The 10760-nt window shown below is 49.5% G+C and overlaps 1 protein-coding gene across 5 annotated transcripts; it reads right to left on the bottom strand.

The window, feature by feature from the left end:
• Positions 1 to 928: 928 nt before the first annotated feature.
• Actmap (actin maturation protease) lies at positions 929 to 10573 on the bottom strand. Of its 5 annotated transcripts, none has more exons than XM_020181396.2 (7): positions 10155 to 10573; positions 9462 to 9958; positions 5317 to 5385; positions 4743 to 4867; positions 4209 to 4338; positions 4047 to 4117; positions 929 to 2204 (listed from the first exon to the last, which is right to left on the bottom strand). In XM_020181396.2, the coding sequence occupies exons 2-7, from the start codon at positions 9776 to 9778 to the stop codon at positions 1867 to 1869; spliced, it is 1050 nt and encodes a 349-aa protein (XP_020036985.1). In that variant the 5' UTR covers positions 9779 to 9958; positions 10155 to 10573; the 3' UTR covers positions 929 to 1866. The 5 variants fall into 5 exon arrangements, with proteins under 5 accessions (XP_020036985.1, XP_020036986.1, XP_073913192.1 ...); XM_020181397.2 differs by having other exon boundaries at positions 10404 to 10573; XM_074057091.1 differs by lacking the exon at positions 10155 to 10573 and adding an exon at positions 8888 to 8975 and having other exon boundaries at positions 9462 to 9598.
• Between the last annotated feature and the right edge of the window lie 187 nt (positions 10574 to 10760).

The following is a 10760-nucleotide window of genomic DNA, read 5'->3' as shown; positions in this document are numbered from 1 at the left end:
GTATACTATCACTAGAGCCACATTCCCAATCTTATTTTTGAGACAGGGTCTTACTATGTAGCTAGCCCAGGCTGATCTGGAACTTTTTTTGTGGTACTGGGGTTTGAACTCAGGAATTTGTGCTTGCTAGACAGGTGCTCTGCCACTTAAGCCACATCCCCAGCCCTGATCTGGAACTTTTTTTTTTTTTTTCCCCAGTATATAAAGTAGTATTTATTAGAGAGAAAGGAAAGGCTACTGCTAGAGAAGAGTAGTGGAGCCTGGAAGCCGGTAACTCCTGATCTGGAATTTAGATGCTCCTGCCTGAGCTTCCCAAGTACTGAGATTACAGGTGTGAATCACTATACTCAGCCTACCTCTATGCTGGACAATATAGGTGACACAGCATATTTTTATAGGTAGATGGAAAGAAGAGTTTGTGGTCAGCACCATTATGAAGTTCAGGTAGCCTGGACAGTGGGTGACCCTGCCACTTGTCACTTTGGCTAGTGACTCCATTTCTCCAGGCCTCGGTCTTGCCATCTATCATATGGGAGAGGTTGTTATGGTTTGAATGTTTTTCCAAAAGTTCATGTGTTGGAAACCTAAGCCTCAAATTCACGTATTGATGGCATCAGGAGGAGGACCTTTGAGATTAGGATAGTTCAGGCCATGAAAGTAGGCCCCCATGATGGCAGCAGTGGCTTCCAAGGGAAGAGACAGCCAGCCATGCTTGCTGTCTTGTCACGTTATGATGCAGCAAGGCGGCCTTCACCAGATGCTGAACAGATGCCAGTATCTGCTCTTGCACTTCCGAGCCTCTACAACCGTGCTAATAAAACTTTATTATTTTTTTTTTTTACAAAAATCTTGGGCATTCAGTACAAAATCTAGTACTTCCTTTACAGGGTGAGTTGATGAATTACCACAGGTAAAGGAGTTGGCACACATAACTACTCTGGGATGGGATTTAAAACACCCTGAGAAAAGCTGGGCACCTTGGCTCAAGCCTGTGATCCTAACTACTAAGGAGGCAGAGATTGGGAGGATCAAGGTTCGAAGCCAGCCAGGGCAAACAGTTTGCGAGACCCTATCTCAAAAAAAACCAACACAAAAAGGGCTGGGAGTGTGGATCAAGGTGTAGGCCCTGAGTTTAAGCCCCAGTTCCACAAAAAAAAAAACAAACAAAAAAACTCACCCAGAAGTGGACTGGAGGTGTGCCTCAAGTGATAAAGTGCCTGCTTTGTAAACATGAAGCTTTGAGTTCAAAGCGTAGTCCCATGGGGAAAAAAAAAAAAAAGACCAAAAGTAAAACCTCCAGAATGGCGGGGGAATGGGGCCTGGCCTGAGGAACTCTTCCCGGAGGAAGTGATACATGAGCCAAGATGGAGAAGTTAAGTAGTGACCTTTAGCACAGAGCTGGGGGTGGAGCCCCACAGTCTAGAGACCTGAAAGGCCAGTACAGCTGGTAGGCAGAAAGGGTGAGGAAAGCCTGGGCCAAACGGAGCTGAGTGGGGAGCACTGGGTCCCTGTCCTCTGAGCAGAATGGGGGCTGGAGGTGGCAGAGGGTCCAGGAGGAGGCTTCTATAGATGTCTAGTGAGGTGATGGTGGCTTAAAAGATGTCTCCAGAGAGCAACAGGTGACTGGCATAGTCAGGTGGGATAGACAGTTTTGAGTTGTCATCAGTGTCTCCCTGGAGAGGGGGATCAGTGCTCAGTCCTAGAAGGGAAGGGCTTGGGATGATGCCAGGCTTGAGATGGGATGGGTGTGGGGACCCTGTAAAGTGAGAGGCCCTCAAAAATCCAGGATAAACCTATGGCTGTCACATGGGAAGAAGCTAAGGCACTCGTCCAATGGTGACAGATCCAAGGTGAGGCCAGTCCCAACTAGTGGCTCAACTCCTGTGGTCTGAGGAGCAGGGCCTGGCCACAGAGGCCTGCACGCACCCCACCAGCAGGCACCACATACATCCGTCCATCAGTGGCCCTCGAAGGAGAGAAGTCTGTCAGCTGCAGGTTGCTGTCATGGACTTGGCTGTAGTCCCACAGCTGATAGTGCCAACTCTTGCCTTGTTTGGAGAGAAGGAAGACAGTGCCAGGAGAGTCTTCCTCTGGCAGGGATGGTGGCTGGCAGGGTGTGCCAGGCACTGGGTGGAACAGGCCTGGCAGCTCAGGGTCCTCCAGATAGCCGGAGCATGGTATATCGTGCACACCCAGCAGGACCCCTGGGGAAGAGGAAAAGGACAGGTGTAGCAGCTGCCAAAACAATGACTAGGTGTGGGCCTCCCTGAATTCTTCCCCTCTACATTCTGGGACAGGTGCTGCCTTGATCTCCACTTTACACAGAAGTTAGGGGGATCTCTGGGCACACAGTTGGGCTCAGACGGGAACCCAGTGCATCTGGCTCCAAAGCTGCAGGCATCTGAGGTCCTGCCTCTCACTGCACAGGGGAGGTGGACAAGTGACATTACGAGGAGCAAACCCCATCAGCTGTCCAGGAAAGATGATCAGGGAGCAGCCCTCAAGGCCACATATCCATGATGAGACTGAGCAGAGCCTCGATCTGGCCTGCTGACATGCACAAATCTGGCCTCTTTCAGGCAGGTGGAATGATGACAACGCTGGTGACACTACTTGAGATGTGTTCTGTGCCAAGCACTGTTCTAAGAGTTTACGTGTTCTGATTATAAGGCTGTCTTATAGGGGACTATTTGGAGGGCAATTAGTAGGAGAGAACAGGGGGAAAGGAGGGGTGAATATGATCAAAATACATTATATGCACTGAATGTTGGTGGCTCACGCCTGTAACCCTAGCTACCTGGAGGCAGAAATCAGGAGGATCGTGATTTGAAGTCAGCCCCAGGCAAACAGTTTTTGAGAAAAGACCCTATTTCGAAAAAAAAAAGAAAAACTCATCACAAAAAAAAAAAAAGGGGTGGCTGAGTGGCTAAAGCCGTAAAAGAACCCTCATAGCAAGCATGAGGCCCGGAGGTCAAACCCCAGTGCTACTCCCCATCCCCCAAAACTCCCAAAATCTAAAGCAGCCAGGCGCTGGCAGCTCACTCCTGTGATTCTAGCTTCTCAGGAGACAGATACCAGGAAGACTGCAGTTTGAAGCCAGCCCAGGCAAATAGTTCAAGAGACCCTATCTTGAAAAAACCCATCACATAAAAGGGCTGGTGGAATGGTTCAAGATGTGAGCCCTGAGGCATAGCTCAAGTGGTAAAATGCCTGTCCAGCAAGTACAAGGTTCTAAGTTCAAACCATAATACAGCCAAAAAAAAAAAAAAAAAGAAAATAGCATAATGAAATCCACTAAAACTTTTTTAGAAAAAAAGAGGGGTAATGGAAGAATATGCAAAAGTAATAAAAGGGAAGAATTTGATCAAAGTACACTATATGCGCATGTGAACATACAATGAACCCCCCTCTTTGTACAATTAAGATATACTAAGAAGAATGGAGCCAGGTGCCGATGACTCATGCCTGTAATCCTAGCTACTCAGGAGGCTAAGATCAGGAGGATAGAGATTCAAGGTCAGCCTGGGCAAACTGCAACACCCAACACAAAAAAACAGAGCTGACGGAGTGGCTTAAGTGGTACAGCGCCTGCTTAGCAAGTGTGAGGCCTGAGTTCAAACCCCAATACCAAAAAAAAAAAAAGGAATCTAGTGTCACATAAAAAAAAAAAAAAGTCTGCCTTATGAGGTGGGTACTACTGTCACCCTCTATTTCCAGATGGGAATCAGATGGAGAGGTGTAGACACTTTACCAGAGTCACAGAGCCTAGAAGTGGTTGGGTCAGCCTTGAAGCCCAGACTGTCCCACCCTGAAGTCTGAGCTTTGGTTTATGTATACCTCAAAACATCAGATACCCAAGGCACCTGTTGCCTGTCAGGTCCCATGCTAGGTACCTTGTGGGAGCACAGGTGGCCCAGCCCTGGTCTGTGCCTTGTGTGCATGGCCTGGCTGTGGAGGCATCAGTGCAGGGGTGAGAATGTGAGGACGGTTCATGAGCCTGGAGAGACCCAGGGAGTGGGGTGCAAGGGCAAAAGAGGGGAACTCACCTGCACTCACTGCCCAGTGGGCCTTGTGGCCCTTTCTCTGACATGGCTCATGGTTGAAGTCCTCATCATAGCTGGTGTTGGCGTTAAGGCCAAAACTGTGGTGTGGACCTGAGACCCACCCTTTGCCATCCCCGCCCTACTTCTTCCCAGGTCCTGGGATACGGGAGGAGCAGGGGATGTCCAGTGACAAGGTGCTGCAGGACACGGGCTCTGTTGGGACTGCCCAGGCCGCCACAGAGTAGCTCAACCTGGCAGCCCAGTGTCTCCTGTGCTAGTCTGCCCATGTCAGCCACTGCAATTGAGAACATGAGAGAGAGAGTGAGTGAGAGAGAGAGAGAGAGAGAGCGAGAGCACTGACCATATGCCAGGCACTATACAAAGGGCTCACAAAGAATTCATGTTTCCAACCTCAGCATGCCCACCACCACTTTGTGACAAACGCAGAAAGTGGGGCACAAAGGGACTTAGCCATTTGTCCATGGTCACAGCGAGGAAGGAACAGAGCTGGATTTGGGAACCAGGCTGCTGATTCCATGCTTTACATGGTGACCACTCTGACCAACTAGGCAGGGGGATGGGCCTGGAGAATGGAAGGAGGACCCCTCATGTGCCTGTAGTGCCACCCAACCTCTCCTATCCCCTCTTAGGGAAGAGCCAATGGAGCACTGGCTTGAAGCCCTTCCCCACCCAACTTACCAGAGAACATCTCTCCTTGGGCTGTGTAGCCTCTCTCCATGGCCACCTGCACGAGTCTTGCCAGGGGGACACTGCCAGGGGGTGACAGAAGAGTGCCTGCCATCCACAAGGCCACCAAGCCACACCTGGAGAGACAGGTTCACCCCCTCAAGCTTTATATCATTTCACTGGACCCCTCTACACCATAAACTGAACATAGTGAGTAGGTTTGCTGGAGGGTTCCCTTCACTCCTCCCAGGCCCGATTTCCTATATGGGATGGGATGTCTCAGGCCTGATTCCAGCAGTGGGGTGTGGGGACAGAGGTCACCTGGAATCCTAGGAACAGGTACCAAAGTGGAGTTAGGGAGCTGGGCTAGGTTCATTGGTTCACTCACTGGCATTTACACACACTCATTCTTTCCACCTAGGTATACTACACATGCACCAAGGACCCAGATGTGGAAATTTCCCCCTCCATCTCCCTCCTCCTCCTCCTCCTCCCCAGGCCACTCCTCCTAGCCAGTGTTCCTCCCACCCTTCCAGGTCAGTCCTTATGAAGCCCATGATGCATAGCCCCATATTAGGGAACATACTGAGGGCCTTCTTGGATGAGAGACGGCACATCAGCACAGAAGAGAATCCACTGCAAGTCACTTCGGAACCTGAAGCATAGCCACACTCAAGTCACAAGGGAACAGTTCTGAGAGTCCCCATTTGAGGTCTGGCTGGAAAAGGGGTGTCCAGAGACAGGGAAGAAACACAAGTCTAGCTGTCCCAAGGCCTAGGGCTGCTCCTGGCTCAGATGCTCAGTTCCTCCTCCTTTGAAGAACTTCCCTGCCTCGAGCCTTAGTTTCCCCACCTGGTCAGGGGAAATCATCCTTCTGTCTGCTTGCTCCTGTTTTTTTTTTTTCTTGGCAGCACTGGGGTTTGAACTCAGGGTACCATGCTTGCTAGGCAGGCACTCTTACTGCTTGAGCCACTCCACCAGCCCTTTTTTTTTTTTTTTGTTGGGTATTTTTGAGATAGGGTCTTTCGAACTACTTGCTTGGGGCTGGCTTTGAATCATGATCCTCTTGATCTCTGCCTCCTGAGTAGCTAGGATTACAGGTGCGCTACTCCCTGCTTTTAATCTCAAGGATTGAAGGGCAAAGAGCATATGTGAAAACTTTGCAACTACAAGTCAGACTTAAAGAAATTTCTCAAAGGGAAACTTTGTCAAGGTAGAGTAAGGGAGCAGGACCAGGCTCATTGGTTCACTCATTTTCTCATTTGTCCTACCTGTGTTTACTATGCATGCATCTAGGACCCTGATGTGGAAAGTTCCCCTCTCCATCTCCCTCCACGTCCTCTTCAGACCACCTGGGAGGAAGTGTTACTTCCACCCTCCCAGGTCAGTCTTTAAGAAGAACTGTTGCCTTTTAAGGCTGTTAAACAAGGTGAAAATCAAGATGAAAATAATTTTTGGAGGGGCAGCAATGAGGTTTGAACTCAGGGCCTCACGCTTGCTAGGCAGGCGCTCTTACAGCTGGAGCCACTTGGCCAGCACTTTTTCGTGATGGGTTTTTTTGATAGGGTCTCGCCAATTATTTGCCTGGGCTGCTTTCAAACTGCGATCCTCCTGATCTCTGCCTGCTGAGTAGCTAGGAGTACAGGCATGAGCCACCAGTGCCTGGCAAGATGAAAATCTTAATCAGGCAGAGTGTGGTGCGTGCCTGCAACCCCAGCTCTTGGGAGGCTGAGAGAGGAGGATCTTGAATAAAGCCAGCCTTGGTTACATATGAAAATACTGGTCTCAAAAACCAGACACAGTGCCAGGTGCCTGGATGCCAGGGGCTTATGTCTATAATCATAGCTATTTGGGAGGCTAAGATTGGGAGAATCACAGTTCAAGGTGAGGCCAGTCAAGTAGTTCAAAAGACCCCATCTCCAAAATAACCACAGCAAAATGGACTGGAGGTGTGGCTCAAGTGGAAAGGTGTCTGCTTTGCAAGTACAAAGTCCTGAGTTCAAACCCCAGTCCCAACAAAACAAAACACAAAAAACAGACACAATCCAGACATGGTGGCTCATACCTGTAATCCCAACACTCAGGAGATGGAGGCAGGAGCACTGCAAGTTCAACATTAGCCTAGGCAACATACTAAGTTCCGGGCCAGCCTGAGCTTCACAGTCTTAAAAACCAAGGGCCAGAGATGTAGTTCAGTGGTAGAGCACGTGCCTAGCATGCACAAGATCCTGGGTTCCCCAGCATTGAAAAACAAAACCAAACCAAACCCCAGACACAAAAATTGAAATAAAAAGCAGAAACAAAATCCTGTAACTTGGCCTTGAGTAAGAGCAGGTCATAGCATGTTTATGGTTCAACAGATTACCTTGATAATGAATCTTGGCAGCCTGAGCAGCCCCACCCTGGGGAGGACACAAACTGTCTTAATGCTCTCAGGCCCCCAGGGCTCAGAAGGGTTTAGGGACATATGCTTATTATTCCTATTCCAAGGCCAGTGAGAAAGCAAGGCTGGGTGGGTACAGGTGCATGCACTCAGTTTGGGAGACCTCCTGATAAACTCTCAGTTCCCCTGCCAAAATTCAAATGGGCCCTTCCTCTTTTTTGCACTGTGGCTGAGTGACTTCACTCCTAGAAGTCTCAGTTTTCTTATCTGGAAAATGAAAGAGTAATAGTTCCTAACTCATGAGATTGCTGACAGAAAAAAAAAAGTAATAAAAATTCTTAGAAAGCAGCCGGGCGCAGGTGGCTCATGCCTGTAATTCTAGCTACTCAGGAGGCAAAGATCAGGGCTGTGGTTTGAAGCTGGCCTCAAGCAAATAGTTCAAAAGACCCTGTCTCCAAAAAAGCAGAGCAAAAAGGGCGGGTAGAGAGGCTCAAGTAATAGAGCGCTTGTCTAGCAAGCGTGAGGCCCTGAGTTTAACCCCAGTACTGCAAAAGAAAAAAAAAAATTCTTAGAAAAAGCAGGGTGTGGTGCTGAATGCCTATAATTCCAACACTCAGGAGGAGGAGGCAAGAGGATTCCAAGAGGCCGGCCTGGTTACATAGGGAGTTCCAGTCTGAGCTACACAGTGAAACCTTGTTTCAAAACAAATAAACAAAAGAGACTAGGAATCCTCCTCCCATTTTGGGCTGGGGACAGGAACAGGAAATGTCTTTTTCTCTCCCCTGTTCCCATTGCTCTCACTATAGAGACAGGCTTCTCCAAATAAGCTTTTGGGGGGGAAAAAAAAAAAAAGGCCTGGAATAGTGCTTGATATATCCTAGTCATGTGGTAGGGTGACAAGTGGTTGTTTTCAGATAGGGTCTCATGCTTTTGCCCAGGTGGTCTCAAATCTTGATACTCTCATCTCTGTCTCCTGAATAACTGGGAATACAGACATGCAGCACCATGCTCAGTTTTATCTAGTTATTTATTTTTGACACAGGATCTTGCTATGAAGCCCAGGCCAGTGTGGAACTCTTTATCCTCCTGCCTCAGCCTCCCAACTGCTAGGATCACTGACGTACCACCATGCTGGAGTTTCTTCATGAGTCTAGGCAACTTTTTTTTCTTTTTTCTAAATCAAGTCCTCATGACCCAAGCACAAGTGTAGCCCCCTCTCCTGTCTGGGTCCTTAGATGATCCAGTTTTCTCCCTGGGACCCTGGACTTGGTTCATGACCTCTGCTTCCATGGCCACGCTCCTTCCCTGAGCAAAGCCTGGCTTTGCAGTGACTTCAGGACAGTCCAACTACCTTCATAGGGCCACAGTCCTGTGTGAGATGGCTCTTACCCACCTTCCCAGCCTCATCTTTGCCACTCTCAGGTCCCATTTAAGAAAAGATTCGAAATTCCTTGAAAAGAAATGTCCTGACAGGCGTAGGTGGCTTACACTTGAAATCACAGCTTCTTTGGAGGCAGAGATCAGGAGGATTATGATTTAAGGTCAGCCCCTGCAATTAGTTTGGGAGTCCCTATCTCAAAAATACCCTACAAAAAAAAAAAATACCCTACACATAAAAGGGCTGCTGGAGTAGCTCAAGTGCCAGAGCATCTGACTAGTAAGTGTGGGGCCGGGGAGTTCAAACCCCAGTACAGGAAAAAAAAAAATCCTAATTTTCCTCTGCATCTCTGTTCAAGCTGTCTTCTCTCAGCACATATGCCCCTGTGTAACTTACTCAGCAGCAAGCCTTCATTGACCCCTTAACTTGGGTCAAACACCACCCTTGGGCTCCATCATCACAGTCCTGGCCATTCTGGTGGTCACTAGTGCAGAAGGTGTTAGGGAAGCCATGTTAGAACTGGGCCCTCTCCCCCTTGAAGTTGACTTATTGGAAACGCCCCACCCATTAGCTTGGGAAGGTCAGAGGAACATTGAAGATTATCCCACCCAGTGACCTTCCTGGGACTCCTCCAACCAACTCCTTTACCTACCCTCAGTCTGCAAGCAGCTGTGGGCTCCAGCTCTTTTGCTGGGGACCCCTTCTGCAGTGCTCCTTCCAGATTAATAAACCCTGTGCTGGCACTGAGCTGTCTTCTTGCCTATCCATTCTGCACCTCTTTCATTCTAACAGAAGGGTCTGCCTTTCCCACTGGACTGGACACCACCACTGAAGGGCATAAGCAGAGGACTGTCTGACCCCAAGGAAATGGGAAACCCCACAGAGGACAGTTGAAGTGATCTCGGGATAGATCTCAGGATCACTGTCATACAGGTGAAACCCTGGGTAGGGTGGTGCGTAGAGACCCTACCGGTCCTTGTGCAGCTTCAGCAGCCTCTTCACATCCTCTCTGCCCTTGGGGACTGGACCAGCCCTTTCCAAGGCCTCCTTCAGGAGCTGGCTCTTCTCCAGGCCATAGACATGAGGGGGAGCACGTCCTATGGCAAGAGATGGAGGAGGGAGTGGGGGTGGTGGGGGAACAGGGGCCTGGAGACCGCAAGTAGGAAATGGAAAAGCTAAGTTCAAAGAACTTGTGGGTAGAGGTGGTGGTGGAATGATGGGGGCTTGTGGCATAGGGGTTCTTGGAGAGATAAGGGATTCTAGGGGAAGATGGCATGGAGAAGTCATTTTGGGGTGTTCAGGAGGGGCTGAAATGTGAGAAGGCTGGATCCTCCAAAAGGGCTGATTTCAGGGATGGAGATTTCCAAGCTTTTAGGCCAGTTGGGTGTTGTAGCATGTATCTGTAATCCCAGCACTTGAAAGATGGACGATCTCGAGTTCAAGACAGCCTGGATTACATAGAAGACCCTGTCTCAAAAAAAGAAAAAAAAAGAGGATTTTAGACCTGAACTGCAGAATTTGGCCGCTGATCAGTAGGTCTGAGAAAACTATGGCTAGAATTTGAAGCCAGGGTAACAGGGCTGAGACTGACTCAAGCATTGAGGGATCTGAAGGTGCGTTCCTTGGGGTATGGGGCTGGGGAAGGAAATTTTGAAGGCGTTACCTCATTCTCTAGAGATAGATTTGGAAACTCGTGGGTCAGTTTTGGAGGTCAGATCTGGAGTGTCTTAGACAACAAAGAGACATACAAACTTGGGGGCCCACGGCTACAGCCTGAAGAATTCAGGCTCTGTTCCCCCTCACATTCCAAGCCTGCGTTCGGAACTTGGGAATTGACCTTTCAGTCAAAGGTCAAAATGGCCACCTGGAAAGAAAAAAATAGACTAGTTGTGGAGAAAGTCCTGGAACGCACAGGAAAAGTCTGGGAGTTGAAGTAGACTGAGATCGGAGCCCGAAATAAGCCGCGATGCCTGCCGCTGTGCTAGGTGACGGAGTTCAGGAGACACAAGGCACCTCCCTCCTGCGCAAAATGGCGGCCCCCGCGCACGCCTTTCCCGTATCCTGTGGCGGTACTGGCTAAGAGGGCCCGCCCCTTTGGCGTGGCATAAGACGCGAGGCGGGGGAAGAGGTGGGGCTTCCACAGGATTGCTTCCGGGAGACTAGGGCGAAAGCAGCAGCCCGATTGGCAAAAAGCTCGTGACTTTCTCTGATTGGTCCGTAAGCCTGGGCGCGGCTGGAGGCAAAGCTGTTGCAGGGGGGGCGGGATTTT

The sequence above is a fragment of the Castor canadensis genome, chromosome 16 (genome assembly GCF_047511655.1).
Source record: "Castor canadensis chromosome 16, mCasCan1.hap1v2, whole genome shotgun sequence".
Classification (NCBI taxonomy): Eukaryota; Metazoa; Chordata; class Mammalia; order Rodentia; family Castoridae; genus Castor; species Castor canadensis.
The sequence above is the reverse complement of the archived record's forward strand: the minus strand, read 5'-3'. Positions and strand labels throughout refer to the sequence as shown.